At 52.0% G+C, this 19,216-nt stretch overlaps 1 protein-coding gene across 11 annotated transcripts in view; it reads right to left on the bottom strand.

Moving 5' to 3' along the window:
• The window catches only part of FGFR2 (fibroblast growth factor receptor 2), a 109,051-nt gene extending 90,584 nt beyond the window's left edge, over nucleotides 1-18,467 (bottom strand). For 2 of the 11 annotated variants that reach the window (XM_039250476.1, XM_039250465.1), the window contains exons 1-2: nucleotides 15,901-16,002; nucleotides 13,938-14,226 (exon numbers count right to left, since the gene is read on the bottom strand). In XM_039250476.1, the coding sequence (XP_039106407.1) occupies nucleotides 13,938-14,106 (169 nt within the window). In that variant the 5' untranslated portion in view covers nucleotides 14,107-14,226; nucleotides 15,901-16,002. Of the gene's footprint in view, nucleotides 1-13,937; nucleotides 14,227-15,900; nucleotides 16,046-18,126 lie in introns of those variants that run through there. The other 9 variants (XM_039250475.1, XM_039250473.1, XM_039250474.1 and 6 more) reach the window with 7 other exon arrangements.
• Between the last annotated feature and the right edge of the window lie 749 nt (nucleotides 18,468-19,216).

The following is a 19,216-nucleotide window of genomic DNA, read 5'->3' on the forward strand; positions in this document are numbered from 1 at the left end:
ACTATTTGTAAAAAAAAAAAAAAAGTTTGCTCCAGGCCCCACAGCCCCTCCCCCTTCTCCCTCAGGCCCTAGACTTGTCTGTTCTCACAGGCGCTGCTCCCTCTGCCTGTATACCCTGCCCCACTACTCTGCCCGGCAAACTCCTATTCAGCCTTCAAAGCCCAGCTCAAGTATCATCTCCTCCGTGAAAATTCCTGCTTCCCGTCAACACAGCCCACACTGTTCTCATGTCCAAGACACTGCAGCCTTTGTTTATTCACCTACAACCTACACAGCCAAATGGAGTCAGCCTCCCCCACCTACCCCCATCTCCAACTGACCTTCTTTAGGGTGGGGGGCGGTCAGCACAGTGCTTCTCAGACTTTATTCTGCATAAAGACCACTTGGACAGTCTATTAAACCACAGCTACAAAGTTTCAGAGTCAGTAGATGCGGAGTAGGGTCTAAGATTCTGAACTTCGCACCAGCTCCCAGATAATGCGAATGCTGCCGATCCAAAGCCCACGCTGAGAAGTTCAGCACCAGGGTTCAAGGACGAGAGCTGGAGAGCCGGTTCTGCAGTGATGAACCCACATGAACTTGGGCAGCCCCTTTCCATCTCGGAGTCTGAGTCCCAGTTTACAGAACAGGGAAACACCCCCAGGCTAGCCTGCTGCTGGCCAAGGTCATCACAAGGACAAACCAAGAGGCTGCCTACGAAGGCCTTTGTAAACCCTAAAGTGGGTGGCGAGGGCACATCTGACAAAAAGGCACCCCTCGCCCCGGCTCTGGTCAGGGCGGGCCTGGGCTCCAGTGTGTGGGTTGTCACTGGATCCTTAGGGGTCAGCAGATTGCTTTCCCCACCCCCGTGGGAAGGCTGATTTGCATTCCTCAGACTTTAAAACAAAGTTTTCTTTCAAATGCACAAATCTGTCAGGTCGTATCTATGTAAGTTACCTAAGTGTGGATTTCTGGAATGTTCGCAAATGGAACTAAACATTCAAGGTTCTTGGGAGGGGGAGTTGTTATCAATGCCAAAGACACCTGTGTGATGACTTTAGCGAGAGAAGAGGTCTCGGCTTATTAAAACAGCATCTACTGTTCACCTACCCAGCAAATCAGGGGTACCAGATATTTACATGCAGGCCACAGACACCCCAGCGGAGTTTCCTGGACCAGATGCCTTGTCACAACCCACAGCATGCCGGGAGGAACCCTGCACACCAAACCCCTCTGGCAAGGGGCCCAACCTGCGCCCTGCAGGGCACCCAAGCTTCAGGAGCCTGTTACCGCAAAGGGGTAATTGGCCTGCTTTCCAGAGAGCGTGCCCCCAAGCCAGCACTGCGACTACATTCCAGAAGCAAGTTTTCAGGGACGATCACGGCTCCACACTTAGGGTTACCCCTGGCTCCTGGAACCTGCTTCCAGGACCAGCTCACCACCCCCGCCCGACAGACAGAGACAAACAGTCCACAGTACATGTAAGTGGGTACGTGTACCCTGCAAGTCCCCTAAAGGTCAGATGGTGTCACAAGCCTGTGTGACATTCCCCCCCCCCAGCCCTGCCCTCGGGAAGTACTTTGGGAATAAGTGAGTATTTTTAAAGCGCCCCAGGGACAAAAGAAAAGGAAAAGGGGGCGGGGTAAGAGCTAGTCCCTGAGGACAAGGGCACGCCTGCTCTTCAAGTCCCGCCCCTCGGAGCAAGTTTACTTAAAGGGCTGGACCTTTCTTCTCGCAGCAGGACCCCAGTTCCAACACTTGTTCAGAGTCCGCAGCTGTGTCCCAGGACCGGGCCCCCCACCACCCAGCAGCATCCCGGCCATTTACAAATGAAGGGCTAGCAGCTGGAAACGGGGAAACAGATGGCCCTCCTCATTTGAATAGTTTGATCTGGCAACTCCGGCCTCAGCAAGTTCGGGCCAGCCTGGTGCAGAAACCCTGTTCGGGCTGAAGGCACAGATTCATAGCCCGAGGGGTCTTTAGCAAGCAGCTGGGGCGGAATGACCTCTTGGAGGGGTTTCCCCTAAAGTCAGCAGGGGCAGGGAGCCTCGGCGGCGGGTGGGGCCCCGTCCCCAGCTGGCGCTCGCCCCTCACCACGGGATCGCTTTTCTCCAGTGGTTTACAGAAAAAAGAAAAAGTCCCTCATGGGGAATCCTGTACCCCAGGGCTGAAACCACGTTCGATCGGGAAGATTCCAAACCTGGAAGGTTGCCGCCAGGGCTCCCTCTCTCCTAGGCCCTCCGCCGTGGCTCTGCATAGAGGTCAAACCTTTTGGAAAGCAAACTTTGAAGAGTTTCCACTTCTCCACACAGAGCCCAGCCCCTTTCAAAACCCATCAGAGCAAGCTCATCTCAGGAGGGGGCCCCCAAGCATCTTGGCCTCACCTGCCCTATTTATAGCAGACTGTGCCCCGCCCTGCTCTGGGGAGAGGAGGGAGCCTTATGTAAATGCCCAGGTCGGCGGGTGAGGCCCCACCATCAGTGTTCACTACCCAGGCCAGCTCCACCGGGCTCCCCTGCCCTCCACCCGGCCTCCCTGCCTCCATGTTAGTTAGCCTGGTAAGAAACTGCAGCTCCAGGAAAGAGACTCGTCAAGGAGGTAGGTGGCTGAGAGCTACCCCTGACCACCTGTTCACAGGCCTTACCTATGAAGGTGGGCCCCTTTCGGCAACAGGTGGAACCTGACGGCGGAGGTGCCAAGCCCTGGATAATCCCCAAACTGGGCAGGGAATGAGCTGGCCAGCACAGGAGGCTGGTAGTGACTGAGGCCGATGGGGGGGTGGGAGGGCAAGGATCTGCTGAAGAATCAAGGTGGGTGCTCACCTCCTTGAGAAACGCAGCCTCGGGGAGCCACATAGTTGGGAGTGCCCAGAAAAGTCCTCAAGGGAGCCCACAGGTCCCCCGCCTGACTAGCCTACTTCTCCTGCCTCCTACAAGCCTCACCCTGGCTTCCTCGGGGTTCCTGAATCCCTGAGACCTGCCGTGCTTCTTCTCCAAAGCACCTGCACCCAGGACTGGATGGGGCCTGGTTTTGGGTTATTTGACAAAGATCTATGCCCCTCCCCCCCGCCCATTCAACAGGACTTGAGGCTGTTGTTGGCTTGCCTTTTTTTCCCCACAGAACTTAGCACACAGTAGGGTTTCAAAAAATATTTCTGGGGGAGCGTCTGGGTGGCTCAGTCGGTTAAGCATCCGACTTCGGCTCAGGTAATGATCTCACGGTTTGTAAGTTCGAGTCCCGCATCGGGCTCTGTGCTGACAGCTCAGAGCCTCGAGTCTGCTTCGGATTCTGTGTCTCCCTCTTTTTCTGCCCCCCCCACCTCAAAAATAAATAAACATCAAAAAAATAACAGGGGGAACAAAGTCACAGAAGCCAAACAATTATGCCACGGTCTGAAAAGTATGCTGATGACCTGCCGCCTCCGCCAAGCTCCGGCAGTTTTGTCCACGCCACCCCCACCCGCCCTCCCCCAGGGCTGCAAGGCTAAGAGGGGAAGTTGTAGGGTCTCCTCTGGCCAGGCATTCGACACCTTCTCTCCAACACTGAGCCCCCCCCCCCCCCCCCCCCCCCCCCCCCCCCCCCCCCCCCCCCCCCCCCCCCCCCCCCCCCCCCCACCGCTTCTTAACACCTGCGACCCCGGGCGTTCTGCATTCTCCGTGCAAGTTCAGTGCAAAGTCCAGTGGACTAAACCAGCCCCTATTACCTCCACGTCTAGCAAGCTCCACTCAGAAACCACCTTTTTTTTTTTTTAACCACTCAAAATAAACTTCATTTGCTTTCAAAATGGCTCTACTCCCCCAGCTTCCTCTTCCCCTTAGGACGCCCCCTCCTAGTCACGAGGAGGTGTGGGGATTGTTGCTTCTGCCCTTCCATTCTTAAGATGTTTTCTCTGTTCCCCACTTTTGTCCCGGACATCGTAAAGGGCCAGGCAGTGATCTGTCATTTCCAGGACTAGGTGGTAGGAGCCCCAGGTACAACCGTCTGCTCAGGCAGGCCTTGACCCAACTGAAAATCAGACATGCTGAAGAAAAGTCTGACGAACTATTAAAGTGACAACCACTTAGCAGTGCCAGGGCGAAGGGCCAGAAGCATCTGGGACAAGGAAAATCGGGATGGCCCCGCTCCTGCTCCGTTGAGTTTGCTTCTGAGCAAATGGGCAAATACCAGGCCAGCCAGCCCCGCCTGCCCTAACTCCTGCCGTGACTTAGCCTGGGTCACCAACTGGAACTCAAGGCCATCTCCCTCCAGTCTCCTGGGCAGCAAAAGGGTTGGCTACTTCTAAGAAGCTGCCTATCACCGGAGGCCATTCGAGGAGAATCACCAAGTGGTAATTATTGGAGTGGTTTTACTGCCCATGACTTTTCTTCAAATAGCTTTAGGAAAATAGGTGTGGGTAGGTGGGGAAGAGAGAGACTCAATCAGCAGCGTCCTTACATGTTTAATAGTCAAATGACATATTTAGGAAAGAATGATGGGGCCATTATACCATATGCCACACAGGACCTTCCAGCTCAGGGAAAAAAAAAGGGATCAACTGATAAATCTTTGTTATAACAATAAATTCACCCAAAGGATGGGGCCCACGCCCACTGTGGAGTCTTGGAGGAAACATTTCATCTCCAAGGGTCTCAGGCAAGAGTCTCGTCCATTAAAATGGGAACTTGACTACCTGGGGGTCAGCTGGATTATTAAGATTAGGGATGGAGGGAGGGGAGATGCAGGAAGGTGATCAAAAAGCACAAACTTCTTTTTGTGGTGACATAAACAAGTACTAGGCTGGGGCACCCAGGTGGCTCAGTTAAGCATCTGATTCTTGATTTCGGCTCAGGTCATGATCTCATAGTGGTGAAATCGAACCCCACGTTGGGGCCCATGCTGAGCAACTGCTTGGGATTCCCTCTCTTCCTCTCTCCCTCTCTCTCTCTGCCCCTCCCCTACTCACGCTCTCTCTCTGTCTCTCAAAATAAATAAATAAACTTAATTAAAAAAAAAACAGTTCTAGGGATGCAATTCACAACATGATGACTATAATCACCATGCCTGTGTGGTATATGTGAAAGTTTTCCAGGGAATAGATCCTAAGAGTTCTCATCACAAGGAAAAATATTTTTCCTTTGTCATTTTTTTTTTTTGCATCTGTAGGAGGTGGTGGGTATTAAACTTCGCATGATAATCATTTCCTGATCTACGTAAATCAAATCATCCTGCCGTATACCTTATACTTGCGCCGTGCTGTAAGTCTATCACATCTCAATAAAACACGGGAAAAAAAGATTAGAGATGATATATGTCAAGGTGTCCGGAGCGGTGTCTGACACAGGGCAAGCACTCAACAAATGGTAATGAAAGTTACCACTATCATCTTCATCCTCACCCTGTCAAGGAACTGGCTACAAAACTATGAATCCAAGCACACATCCACGCTGGCCATGCCCCCTCACAGCCCGCTGGTCCAATCAAGCAACCCCACAGGGGTGTAACATGCAAACAATTGCTTGGCTCCCCCCACCCCCGAGGGTGGGTCCCTAACAATTTCTTTCCCTTCCATAAATTCTGGAAGCCCAGCTACCTGTGCACGTGGGAACACCCAGCAGGCTGCCCAAGGGGGTCACTAAAGGCAAACTTGGCAGGGAGCACCCTAACTTGCTCCTCACTGGCCTGGACAGAAGCAGAGCATGCTGCACTGCATCCCACCCCCGCCCTGTCTGCATCCTTCTTCACAGGGCCTAACGGCAATCCTTTGGAAGCCTCAAACAGAAAACTCCTTCCCTGCCAAAATATATTGCTCTCCATGAAGTGCGTGTCCTACAATTATCACAAAGCTGCGACCGAATTTTTTCAACGGGGAAAATAGGTCAGCCCTGAACCATTTGGACTGCACGCAGCAAGATGATCACATTTCTTAAGTCTAAACTTACAAAAAGGCTCAAGACAATAAAGAGGGCTGGATGAACAGGGCCTACAGCACTCTTTGTTAACGTAAACGCCTCTCATCTGAAGATCTATAGTTGTACATTGTAGGGTAAATATACCTGAAATGTTGGTTATCTTTTTTTTTTTTTTAAGGTGGGTTCACACCCACAAGAGCCCAATGCAGGGCTTGAACTCACAACCCTGAGATCAAGACCTAAGCTGAGATCAAGAGTCGGATACTTAACCGACTGAGCCACCCAGGTTCCCCTGAAATATGGGTTTTAAATCCTGTATCAGGTTTTTACGCTGACAAGGAAGTAGGGATGGGAATGGGGAGAGAGCTCTACACCCATGGCTTCATATTCACATCCCCCCCCCCCTTCACATATATATTATCAGCCCTGTTTCAGATAAAGAAAGGCAGTCTCAAAGAGATTATCAACCTTATCCAAAGTCACAGCACCAATAGATAGGGCAGTGATTCAAGTCAGGGCAGTGATTCAAGTCGGACTTGCCTAATCCCAAGGCCAAGTTCCTTCTGTGAGTCTGTCCCGAGACAGCACATCACATGCCATTCAAAATTACTTTATTCAGAGCGCCTGGGTGGCTAAGCGTCTGACTCTGGCTCAGGTCATGATCCCTCAGTTTGTGGGTTTGAGCCCCACATCAGGCTCTCTGCTCTCAGCCCAGAGCCCACTTCAAATCCTGTCTTCTTCTCTCTCTCTGCCCCTCGCCTGCTCATGCTCCCTCTCTCAAAAATAAATAAACATTAAAAATTATCTCATTTTTACGGGTTCAGATAAAGATTCAAGTTACTTTTTTAGGGGATATTTGGTCTTTTCAAGATTTGTGTGATTTTAAGTTTGAAACGTCTAAAACGTTTAGGATACAGATTCAACTGTGCACCTGCCTCTATCAGCCAAGAATGCCACACGTTCGGCGGAAACCCAGGATTCATGGCGGACAAGGAGGGAGGCCTTTACAGGCAGCCACACTCCTTCCTAAAGGGCAATCTCACTGTCAACTAAGAATCTGAAATTTGAGGGTTTTCAAAAAAGCTTAAACCCTAAACTTGTCACCGCTGAGATCTTTATTTTCATTTTATAGCCCCTCCCACCCTGCTCCCCACCCAACACACAAAACTGGCCTTTATGATGTCGATATATTTTTAAAACATTATGACTGGTCAGGAATGGAAAACCTTAACAGTGAACAGTCATGTGTAAAAAGAGACCACATATAAGGACAAAGGAGGGGTTCTAGGGGGAGGAAATGACCATGACAATTTATGTAGAGTTGGTCGGTGTCAGAGCCCAGAATGAAGTTCTTTCTTTTCCAGGAAAGGTGATCTATAAATCATACAAATAAATACGTCCCTTGTCCTCAATCCTAAATATATCAGAACTTTCCTTCTAAGCTGGGTTTTGACCTCCTCATAAAACACGTTCACCATAACCTGAAATTCCATATATGTGCATTCCATCCGCCCAGGACTTGGAATTTACCATTCTCTAGTTGGACAAGGGGTTAAAGGAAAGACTATTCCACATCTTAGCTCCCTGACTCAGTACAAAAAGAATCTGAAATTCTCAATATTCACATGAAGTGGCAAAAGTCCAGAACGGGGCGTAATTACTTACGTATTCCAAAGTAGAATAAATGACAACAGTTCACACCCAACGTCTCACAACTCCATCACGGCGCAAGTTTCCCAAAACCAAAATTACTGAAAACCTACAGCTTTTACAGGACACACACCCTTCAAGGACAACCACAGTCTGTCCTAATGTTGAAATATCCTTTTGTATGAATATAGAAGCAGTAAAAACTTGAAATCCTATAAATGAACCCCATGAAAGCTCGTAAGCACCACATACCATTGATGTGGCTACCATTTTGGACTTTCTATCATTCCCTTTTAAAAAGGCATCTTTAAAAAATGTTTATTATTTATTTTGAGGAGGGGAGCATGAGTAGGAGAGGGGCAGAGGAGACGGACAGAGAATCTCAAGTAGGTTCCGTGCTGTCAGAGCAGAGACCGATGTGGGGCTTGATCCCACCAACCATGAGATCTTGACCTGAGCCAGAATTAAGAGTCAGAGGCTTGAGCAACCGAGCAGGCCACCAGGCACCCGTCTATCATGCGCTTTTCAAGAGTGGCAGTCACAGTTCAGAGCAAGAAAGAGGGGGGTGGGAAACTTGCAAAAAGTGTTATCTTTGTTAATTGCAGAAGGTGGCTTCTGCAAGACATACAGAATCATTACAGTCAAGTGGCCAGCAGCTTGGTCAACCAGACTTCTTTAAAGAGCCTGGCCTCCGGCTCCTTTTCTTGCCTCCTCTTTATACATTCCCTAATTCGAGAAGGCCAGAGCTGAACCAGCTGGGTCATTGTAAGTCTGTCTACCTAGGTAAGCAGGAAGGAGGTGGCCAGTCTGTGGATGTGATGGCTGCCAGAAAGCCTTAAGCTTTGTGTGATAAACGTTTTCCTCGAAATGGAACATGAGTTCTACGTAGCTTTAAAAATCTCAAGTCCAAGGCCCTTAAGTGGGCTCAGTCTGTAGACCATGTGACTTTTGATCTTGGGGTCATGAGTTCAAGACTCACGTTGGATGCAGAGCTTACTTTAAAAAAAAATAAAGAAGTAAATAAAAATTAAAAAAACAAATCTTGGGGTGCCTGGGTCAGTCAGTTAAGTGTCCAACTCTTGATCTCAGCTCAGGTCATGATCTCGCGGTTCACGAGTTCGAGCGCCCCATCAGGCTCTTCGGTGACAGCATGGGGCCTGCTTGGGATTCTGTCTCTGCCTCTCTCTGCCCCTCCCCTGCTCAAGCTCAATAGCTCTCCCTCAAAATAAACTTTAAAAAAAAAAAAAAAAAGGAAAAAAATTTTTTTACATAATAAAATCTCACGTCCAACAGCCTCTAACAAGTCAAAACTATGTTTTTAGGGTTTGTTCACCTTAGATACAATGATGCTGAAATATTAACAGCTCTTCAGCTAAGGCCGAAGGTTCAGCCCATACAGCCTTGAACACAGTCACCATCGGTTAAAAGGAACCATGCTAAAAAGGCAAGTCGGAAGCATATGGGGCACAGGGAAGCTGGGAAATACCACAAAGCCCATATGGCAAATGGACAGAAAGAATACAAAACCTAAGGCTAAAGTCATTTATTCCTTAAGGAACACAAACGATAAAGACCCCGGGCATTTCTGCACAGTGGCATAAAACCCACTGGTCCGGAATCCTTGGTGGGATGGCCTGAGAAACTTTTAAAAAAATAATTTCTGAACTGCCTGCCAAGGCCAGTCACCGTGCTACGAATCCAAGTGGGAAAGGAGCAGATCAGCTGCATTTCCTACCTGGCGCCCCAAAACCAATTTCCCACAGTCTCCTTGAAAGAGCACAATCACACGGCGTTCGTGGCAATGGAAAATTAAGCCAGACTCCGATGAAAAAGGGTGGTTGCCTTTTAACAACCACCCTGGATAAAGCAAACAACCAAACAACAGACTGCATGCTGAAGGGCTACCAGATACTTTTTGGTGAGAATGTGAACATTGAGCAAGACTTTTCCTGTTTAAACACTACCCTAGGTATTTCATAACCACGTAATTATTCATTAGGTCCAATATTGGAAACATCTCATATTGGATTGCTCTGGTTATCTGAATTCTCACCCTCAAATGGGTCAGAAGGACTTGAAAGAACCACTTTTGGTTGGCTTGTCCCCTAGAAAGTCCTCAGCGTCTTGACTGGCTAAAACAAACAGGCAAAACACACACACACTGTATTCGGATCAGAGGGGGCGAGGATGGAGAGTTACACAAACACCAATTCACTCGGCCTGCCCGATTTTTGCTCTCCAAGTAATGTTTAGCCCGATTCTTTGTCTACGAATTGTGAAATACTTTATATGCTAATAAAGAATGTGTACTTCATTGTGTATTTAACCGCATAAGCCTGCATTTGGTTGAATAGACCAGGAATAAGTCCTTGTTCCTAAGCTAACTCTCGAGTTCAGTCAACTCTTAAATATTAACACTCGTATTGAGGAACAAAGATGCAGATAATACAAAACAGAAGATTATTTGAAATCATTCACTCTTGGTATGCGGATATATTCTTTTTTTCTTTTAACTTGCAATTAAATGCGTATGGCTGACATTATGGCATTTACAATACTTGTAACAAAGGAATTAAACCATGCTGGAAAAATCTGACTTCCATGTGCATCCTTCATTCACTGATCTGCTATTGAGTCTGGGACCAACTCCCTACATTGGTCCCGGACAGCATCACCTCTTAGAAGGTTGCTCAAGGGCCGCCTGGGTGGCTCAGTCAGTTAAGCATCCGACTTCGGCTCAGGTCATGATCACATGGTTTGTGGGTTCGAGCCCCGCGTCCGGCTCTGCGCTGACAGCTCAGAGCCTGGAGCCTGTTTCAGATTCTGTGTCTCCCTCTCTCTCTGCCCGTCCCCTACTCGTGCTCTGTCTCTGTCTCAAAAATTTTTTTTTAAATTTAAAAAAAGGTTACTCAAAACATTGGTTTAAAAAAAATGCAAACTGCTTTCTTCCCAGGTTGTCGCTTTTCAGAATCACACTTTGTGGAGGGTGGGAAAGTAATTAGGGGTTTAGGGCTGGAAAAGCCCTTTTATTTTAGCTCCTACTGGGAAGGTGTAAACAAAGATATCATTAATGTCAACAATGACTTAATTAACCAGAGTAGGTGACAAAACGTCAGAAAAAAACTTGAAAAGAGTCACCTCCTCCCCAGGATAATCAAGCTTGATTATACTTTAAATAATTAGAATAGTAATCAACAGAACAGTACTTGGCATTGAGGACTAGCCCCCTTTGAGTCAATAGCTGAGCTTATAGCCTTCAGCCATTCCCCTACAATAATAAATAACCAACTGAAAATACTCTTTTTTAACCTGGGATATTAACTAATATCTCCTGGAGGTTATTTTCTTCTTAAGTCAGATGGGTAGATCCAACCCTCCTGTTACTATTTCATAGCGTCCAGAAGACAAATGATATACGATAGATGATACAATGTGATGATATATGATAATACTGTACAAAGCCAAGAAGATTGGAAAGGATTCTCTGGTCTCAGGCTCCTTCCTGGCACTTAGTCACAGTTTGCCCAGACACATTCTTCCTCTGGTCCAGTCCAATGCACATAATCTAATCTGAGCCTCCAAATTAACAACCAAGAAGTCTTCCAAGATGAGGCCTATGCAACAGAAGGTTAAGGTTGAACTTCTGTTAACCAAAGCTATAGTTATACTGACCACAGATGACACACTGGAACTGACAGACACACACCCACCCATCCATCCTCCCTCCCTCTCGCCCTCAACTTGGGCAGGACCATGCCCTACACTGGAGCTGTCCCAGTCGGTCGGTCTGCTTCCAGTTAGTAACTCCGTCTTCATCTAGAATCGGACTGCCTTGCTAATAACCTCAGACGCAAAAGCAAAACTCTGGCAACGAAAGAACACAAATCAATTGTCGATACGGTACTGACAGACCAGGCCAGGGCATGTACTTACAGAACAGGCCAGCACAGACCCTACAGCAACCAAACACAGCTGCCTGGAGCCCCGAAGGGCCTTCTCCATCAGAGAGCGACGTTCTTCCCCACTATCCCCCAAATCCTCCACGTTTCCTGACCTTGTGACAGACAACAAGCACAGAACAGAGCAGACACATGTGCCCGTCTCATCGCGAACACGTATGAGAGAACAGGTCGTGGGTGCTTACGAGATGCCGGGCCGTGTGCTACACTGCTCCCTGCTCCCAGGGACACTGAAATCTCCTGACGACCTTTTGAGGCAGGTTTCCAGAAGGCTCCAGAGGACATCAGCATCCACTTAACATTAACAAAGACCTTAGAGGTCATCTTCTCAAACCGTCAGATGACAGGAAGGGAAACTGAGGTGTGTGGGGGGAGGGGGTTGTATGCTTTTCCAAAGCCATTTCTTTGCAGCTTTGCACCTTCCATTTAAACCTCTCACAATCCTGGACGCAAACCTCATGGGAACTGTGAACCCAGAAAAATGCATACAATGACATATGCAAAGTACTTCCTACAAGTTGAGGGAATTCACAAACACCTCCGCCATCCCCAAGTGCATCCACAGACCCCAGCTTAGGAAGACCTGCCTTCAACAACACACACATTGTTGGATACAAGTTTTTCACACAAGAACCACTGCGAGTAAGCTCACTGCTGTCCAGTTTCTTCCCCTCTCCGCCCCCACCTCTTACTTCCTGCACATTTTAAACTTTCTCTGGTAATTAAATATGATAAAACAAGTCCTACAAGACCATCTTACACTTTCTATGTTGTGATATGCTCCCAATAAGGCTGCCCTGAAAGTCCATATGAAAAATGACAGTTTTTCCCTAACCTGGGCCCTTCCTGGGCTCACCGCGTAGGAAATCCCGGCTCAGGCGGGTCAGTGAGCGCTGAGCCGCGCACTCCAGGGGAAACCAGCAATTAGGAACACATCGACTGTAATTATTAGCAAAATCACAGAACAGGCATGACTTTCAGAAGCCAGGAACCTTTTCTCTCACATATAGCCCTTTAAAAAGGGCATCACCTCTGCAAATCCCATGCATGCTTCTGTCACAGCACGGATCACAAGGAGGCAGTGCCATCATCACCGGGGCTGGAGCCCGTTAAGTGTCGCAGACACACACTCTCACCAGACTCCCCTCCCGGAGACGCGGAGGCCACTGCGACGTCAGTGCACCTGTTTGCACGAAGCCTCCGTGCCTCTGCATGACACGGGGCACCGGCCTCACTCTGGCCGGTGCCTGACGGCCTCCCTTAAAACAGGCCTCCAGCTGTTTTAGAGAAACAGTTGCCCTTATTCATCCTCTTACAGTCTGCACGGGGCCTCATGGGGAGCCCCCTCCCTCGGCCCTCCCTCCGGTGCTGTCCCAACCGGCTCTCTGGCCCTCTCCAGCCTGCGGTGCAGGGTGTTCTTCCAGAACAGCTGAGCTGACCCCAGACCGCTGGGGACCACGGCGGCCCCCAAGGCTTAGCAAGCACCAGGTGGGCTCTCAGCAAACAGGTTCATTAAGTGGCGATGAGTGCTGGGATCTGCTGTCTTATTCTCGGATTACCACGCAAAAACTAACTCAGCTCCCAATATTCCCTGCTGATGACAGATCTCAATGCCGCAGCATGGGGAGGCTTGGCTACCGTCGTCTCAGAAGGACCCAGGGAAGAAGGTTCCAACCCTGTCCCGCTGAGTGATTCAGCCCCACCGAAGTGTTCACCAACTGGCTTTATGCCTTGAAAATGAAATTTCCAAAGCTGGAATGCCAGTGCGTGTGGCCTGGTTCGGTCTGGAAGTTCTCAGGCATGAGGGAGACAGCCGGGTACCTTCACTTTCAAGTTCACCTACAGCACAGTCTACAGCTTCCGTGATGTACTGCTGAGGTATGATGAACTACAATGGCCAAAAAACAAAACAAAACACAAAACCCACAAACCACTAATGTGCCTAACATCTCTGTGCTGAACTTCAGAAGTTTGTTTTTTTTCCTTAGACAAGGAACATAAAATGTCAGCATTTCAGATACTGGCAATTTCCCTTAGTGGCTCCTTTTGTCAGAAAATAGCAATTCCTTACATCATAAGCAAGACTCTCCCTCCGGTAAGACCGCTCCTGCTGGAAGCTGTAGACGTGGACTTCACCTCCACGCGGCCCCTCCCGAGAGGGGTGAAGAGCAGGCCGTCTCCCTCACGCCCAGAGCAGAGAAACGCACACACCCAGAAACCACCGAACTGTACCATCCTGCCTGCAGGGTCAGTGCAGGCAACCTTCTCGAGATCTCTGACGTGGGGGTGGGGGCGGGGAGGGGGAAGCAGAGAGCCCACTCTCCTGGCTTGCAGAGCCTCACCTCCAATGCAACGGCAGCGGATGCTAAAACAGGCCTTGACCTTGCTGCGGCCTCCCCTAGACAAACGCCCCCCCCCCAAACAAACTTGGGTACCCTGAGAATGAAGTGAAAGAACGTACCTTCGGGCTCTAACGTGGAATCCTCAACTAAATTGAAGGAGGGCCGGGCCAGGGCCAGGGTTGCCATGGTGACCACGACCAGGCAGAGGAAGCGACCCCAGCTGACCACGGGCGCGGCGGTGCCAATCCCCCGAGCTCTTCCATATCTGCACGTGGACGTTACTCCCATCTGCACACCTCTGCGCGCATGGACCGCCCGCGACGCCTCCAGCCTGCGGTGGGCTCCGGAGCCAAGGTGCTGCAGCAGCCGCGGCTCGTCCTGCTGCTGTCTCTGCAGCTGCTGCAGCCTCTAGGGGAGAGAGATTCGGCGAAGTCAGTGAAATCCTCCCCAATGCCAAGGCGCTGAAACCCCAAGCGGGCTAAGAGTGTCTTGGCCTCTCCCAAATATATGCTCCAAGGGTTCCTTTTCACGATCTGCAAATGCCTTGCGTCCGGCCCCGCCTCAGAGCCCCAGGCGTTTCCACCAGCCTGGTCCACAGAGCCGGGTGGGCTGATCTTTAAAAAGCATACTTTGGAGAAACAGAGGGAGAAGAGCAGCTACGGGACAGGGATCCAGGCGGCCCCTTTGGGGCAGCGTGCACTGTCTTCTGCCAGCCACGGTCACCTTGACTGCCCTCAAAGAGCAGAAGCAACGTGACCTTTGTTTGAAGGGCAACTACAAAAGCGAGTTAAGAATGCTCAGGTTGGCATAACCGGCCTTGTTAACTTCTCTTAGGCCAACTGGGCTTCAGGCAGCTGGGTCGTGGCGGCATCTGCTCGCAGACTTATTTCTGGGGCTGCGGCTGAGCGGCTGGCCCCACCCTCAACTGTAGTTCTTAGGAAGAAAGGAGATCAGCAAAATACACGGGACCCCAGGAAGGCTACCAAAAATCCCCACCAGTTTACACTTGTCAGGATTCATTTCCCAGTGCAGAAATGTATTTCAATCTTTCTCCAGGCGGCCACTTACGAAGAATGAACGGAACTGCAATACATTCACAGCAGCTGATCCACAAAAAAGAGATTCAAAGCCTGAATCCCCTTCCGCTGTGACTACTGGCAGCCCCGGCCTCATAAATGTCTTCAACCCACACAGAGCAGGTTAAGGAACAGAGCAGACGCAAACTCTGAGGAATAATGCAGGTGTTTATGAACGATGACGGTGACGTGTAAATTACTGTCATGATATGTGATTGGGCCAATGACGTTCAATACACTAAGCTATTGGCTGAAACTTCAGAGAAGTTACAGGGGGTGTTCAACTGACTGCCTCAGTTCACCCATTTGACCCAAAAGCAAAGAGAACTTTCCAAGCCTAAATATTCCGAATGACTTGAAATGTGTTCATTATCCTCAGTCACGAAGTGTGGAACCGAAATGCACAAACTTGAGAAAATGTGAGACAATCAGATTCCATAAACTCTATAAATGAGCCACATTTTAAGGATGGGGGGGTGAGAGCTTTAATATAAAAATCTCTAAGCCCTGGGCTTTTCGCATGCCAACTCGATGTTTCAAATTATACCATCAGATTTCAACACGCCCTGAGCCCCTCCAAAGCTACATCAGAAGAATTATTCCTTTCAGCCTTGACTGAGGATTAAAAATGGGAAAAGAGAATGGTACACCATTTCCCGAGAAGGAAAAAAGAAATTCTCTGCTGCAGAGAAAGCACATGCGAAACGGTGTGATTCACAGCAAAAAGCAAGGAAAGCGTGTGCGTGTGAACACACCCTCGATTTTCAGATTGCTTGAAGGATGTTTTCTTTTCCCCTGACTTTTCTTTCCTCTTGAAGTTAAGAGCCTCAAAAGATAACTCCATATCTATTTCTACACACGGGGGAGGAAAGTACACAAGCACGCTCATTGATTTACTAAGCATTTCCAGAATGCATGGGAATTTTCTGCCTCTGACACAACTTCACAAACAACCTCAAATCCTCATAGACTTTCCCCCAGGCTGCCTCCCTGGCCTCATACCCACCTGTCCAGGCCCAGAGGGGCTGCCTTTGCTCCTGGCAGAGAAAGCTGGTCTGGGACCTCAGCTAAATCTCAGACCGTTCATTCATGCCATCAGCTTGCACCAGAAACTTGAATTCTCAGGCATTACCAGGTCTGGGGCCCTGGGCCGCCCCCTACCCAAATCTCTGGAAGGCGGAGGCCTAAGGCAGCAGGTCTGCACAACTCCTCACCAGTGTGGAAGGACCTCCTAGGCAGGATAATTAGGTCCCGAGGCTCGGTGTTGGGAACACAGGCCCAGCATGCCGCTGGCGGCCACAATCCCGGCTTCCTGCCTTCAATACCATAATCCTTCCTGGAGTCTGAGCCTCAGTGAAAGCCCCGGCGTGTTTATTTTTCCCCTTGAAAGGGAACTCTCTTCTCAGCCCGGGGCCGAGAGGTGCTGTCACCCTCCCTGTGATGGACGGCTCTTCATGGCCACCCGCTCCCCTGGTCCATTTTCACCTCGGCACAAACCTGCCCCCCAAACACAGGCCAAGCGGCAAGCAAGAGAGCCTGGCTGGCAAGTGGTCCCTATGCCAGGTTTGTCCTGGGCTCCTCCATTTACCAGAATATTCCCAAACCCACCCACCTCCCAAGGCTTCAAGAAGGCAAACCAACACAGTGCCCCGCCTTACTTGAGCTTCTTGGTTATCTCGCTGAGCACCTGGGTGCTTTGTTCCTGGTAGATTTTACATCAGGAAAGTCAACAGGGCCAGGTAAGGTTGGGATGCCCAGGACCCCCACGGGGCAGACCTATCTCCCAGCTCAAAGCCTCCCTACTGCTCCCCTGGTCTTCCCAGCTAAGTAATGGAGGGAGCTATCAAGGGGCCAGATCTGGGTGGGGGTTGCTTAACATTCTGAAATATCAAAAAAATACAGGCTGACTCAGGACCGCAATCCATCCCCTGGTTAACGCTTGCGAGTCAGCGAGAACTTGCAGCAGCTCCGGGGAACTCCTAACCACCAGCTCGGTTTCACTGTGGATTTCTTTCATTTACCCAGCTTTTCTCCCCCTTCTTGGGGCGCTAAAGAGCTCAGAAAAATCTGCATTTTAATTGACATTCCAGGGAGAGGGAGAGGGGCGCCTGATTGCTTTTCTATTCAAACTAAACAGGCTTTTCAGATGAAAATGAGTCGCGGCCAGTGGAAGATTTACAGGGATTTGGGACCGGAGGGACAATGGGGTTTTAAATGTTGATAGCGTTTCACACCAAACACATAATGGGTGCCCCGAGTGTGAAAGCAGGTTTGCTTTTAAGGGTAGGTTTTATTGAATCGGGCCAGTGGAAGGCAGGCCCCGGAGAAAGGTCTGGCCAGAGCGGGCTCGGAGGGGAGCGGCGGAAACCCGGCGCCCCCCGGCCGGGACCCCCGAGGCTGGCCCTGTGGCCGCGGGAGTGGGAGCCAGCGCCTCGCAGGGCCCGCGGTGGACTCCCCGGCGCGGCCCGGGCGCCGAAAAGAATGAGCGCGCAAGTTACAACTCGCTTGCGCTTTCGACATCCCCGAACTGCTGCCGGCCGAGCAGGCGGCGAGCGAGGAAAAGTCGGTCCAGTTCGCCCCCTAGCCCCAGGCGCGCTGCGCTCCCTCCGGCACCGAGGGTGGCAGCGGGCTAGGGGCGCCCGTTTCTGAAATCGGGGGACCGGGGCGGCCTCCTCCCCAAAGGTGCCACCCCCGCCCCCACCCCCCCCCCCCAGCACAGCCAGCCCGACGGAGAGGTCGCCGGCGCCATCCAGAGACTCCCTCCCGGGAAAGGGCCCCCCGCGCGGCCTGGATGGGACAGGGCGGGCGCTCCCCGGACCCCGGAATGAGGCACCCCGGAGATGCTCCTCCGAAGCCCGGACCGGTGGGGCCGAGCCGCCAGCGAGGCAGCCCCGCCGCTCGCCTGCCCGCTCTGGGGTCGGAGGGTCGCTCCGGCCGGTGGGACGGCGCCGGCCGGAGTTTGACAGGGAGGGGGTGTCAGTGCCAGAGGCAGATGTCAGCATCTGGATGGGGGTAATGAGTCAACGCTGACCTTCCCGAACGGCCGCCGTCAGCACGCGTCCCGCTCCCCCATCACCTCTGCAGCCAAAAAGGGAGCACAGGGAACAGGCTCCGCGGTGCCGGTGCCCCCCGCGTCCTCCGCTCGGGGTGCGGCGCGCCCGCGGCCCCGGCCCCCGCGGCCCCCGCTCCGCCGGCGGGCGAGGCTCCCCGAGGCACCCGACACGGCGATTACCTTGAATGGCAACGCTGCCCGGCGGCCGGTCTGTCCCCGCGCCCGGCGTGGGTTGGGATGGAGCAGGCGACCAGCTCGGGGGACGCTCCAAACACAGAGGGGTCCTCGCCGGCGCCAAGGCTCCGAGGCTTCAGGCGCACCCCAGGCTGCGGAGGAGCGCGGGCATGACGCCCGCCGGGCTGCCCTCGGGTTCGGGGAGCGACGGGAAGAAAGGACTCCGGCTCGGCGTCTCCTCCACCAAACTTTGCTCGCAACTCGCGAACGCTCAGGGCGCCCGGGAAAAAGCGGCGGCCTCGGGGCGCCCGGGGGGCCCCGGCAGCCCGGGAAGGAGTCGCCGCGCCGGGCCGACTACGCCGCGCGCAGACCCCGCGGCGCCCGAGCTTTGTGGCGGCCGCGCTCGCTCGCTCGCCCGCTCCGCGCCCGCCCGCTCGCTCGCTCGGCTCTGCGCGGCGCTCTCCGCCGCCGCCGCCGCCGCCCCCGCCCCGCGGGTCACGCCCCCGCTGAAACCCGAGCCGTTTCCTGGACGGCGGCGCCCGCTCTGCCAATCAGCGCCGCGCGCCCGGCCGCCCGGACCCCGCGCGGCTCCCGACGCCCGCGAGCCGCCCGAGACCCCGGCCGCCGCCGGGCCCGGGAGGCTGCGGCGACGGCCTCGGCCCGCGCCGCCGCCCCCTTCCTTCCCTCCCGGGGGGGCGCGGACCGACGGTTCGCCGGGCGATCGCGTTGCGTTGTTTTCGTTCAAGTGAGAAAACAAATGCCTGCCTGCCTGCCCTGCCCCTAAAGGGACCGCGTGTTGCTAACAGGGGGGGAGAAACCTAATGCAACTGCAACTTTGGAAGCACAGACAGCAGCTTGGAAACGTCTGCAGGACGTTTGCGCTTTTCTGGCCTGCAGAACTACAGCAGTGAGAGAAGCAGCCAGAATTTAGGGAGCCCCCGCCATGGGCAGGGCACACTGCACCGGTTCTTTCTCACCGGCACAACCACCCTCTGCAGAGTAATGATCCTCGATTCTAGCAAGGACACAGGATGAGAGAGGTTAAGTAACTTGTCCAGGGTCACACAGCTGGGTATTGGCAGAACCTGGCTTTGGA

Source organism: Hyaena hyaena, unplaced genomic scaffold (genome assembly GCF_003009895.1).
Source record: "Hyaena hyaena isolate Hyena2069 unplaced genomic scaffold, ASM300989v1 scaffold_367, whole genome shotgun sequence".
Classification (NCBI taxonomy): domain Eukaryota; kingdom Metazoa; phylum Chordata; class Mammalia; order Carnivora; family Hyaenidae; genus Hyaena; species Hyaena hyaena.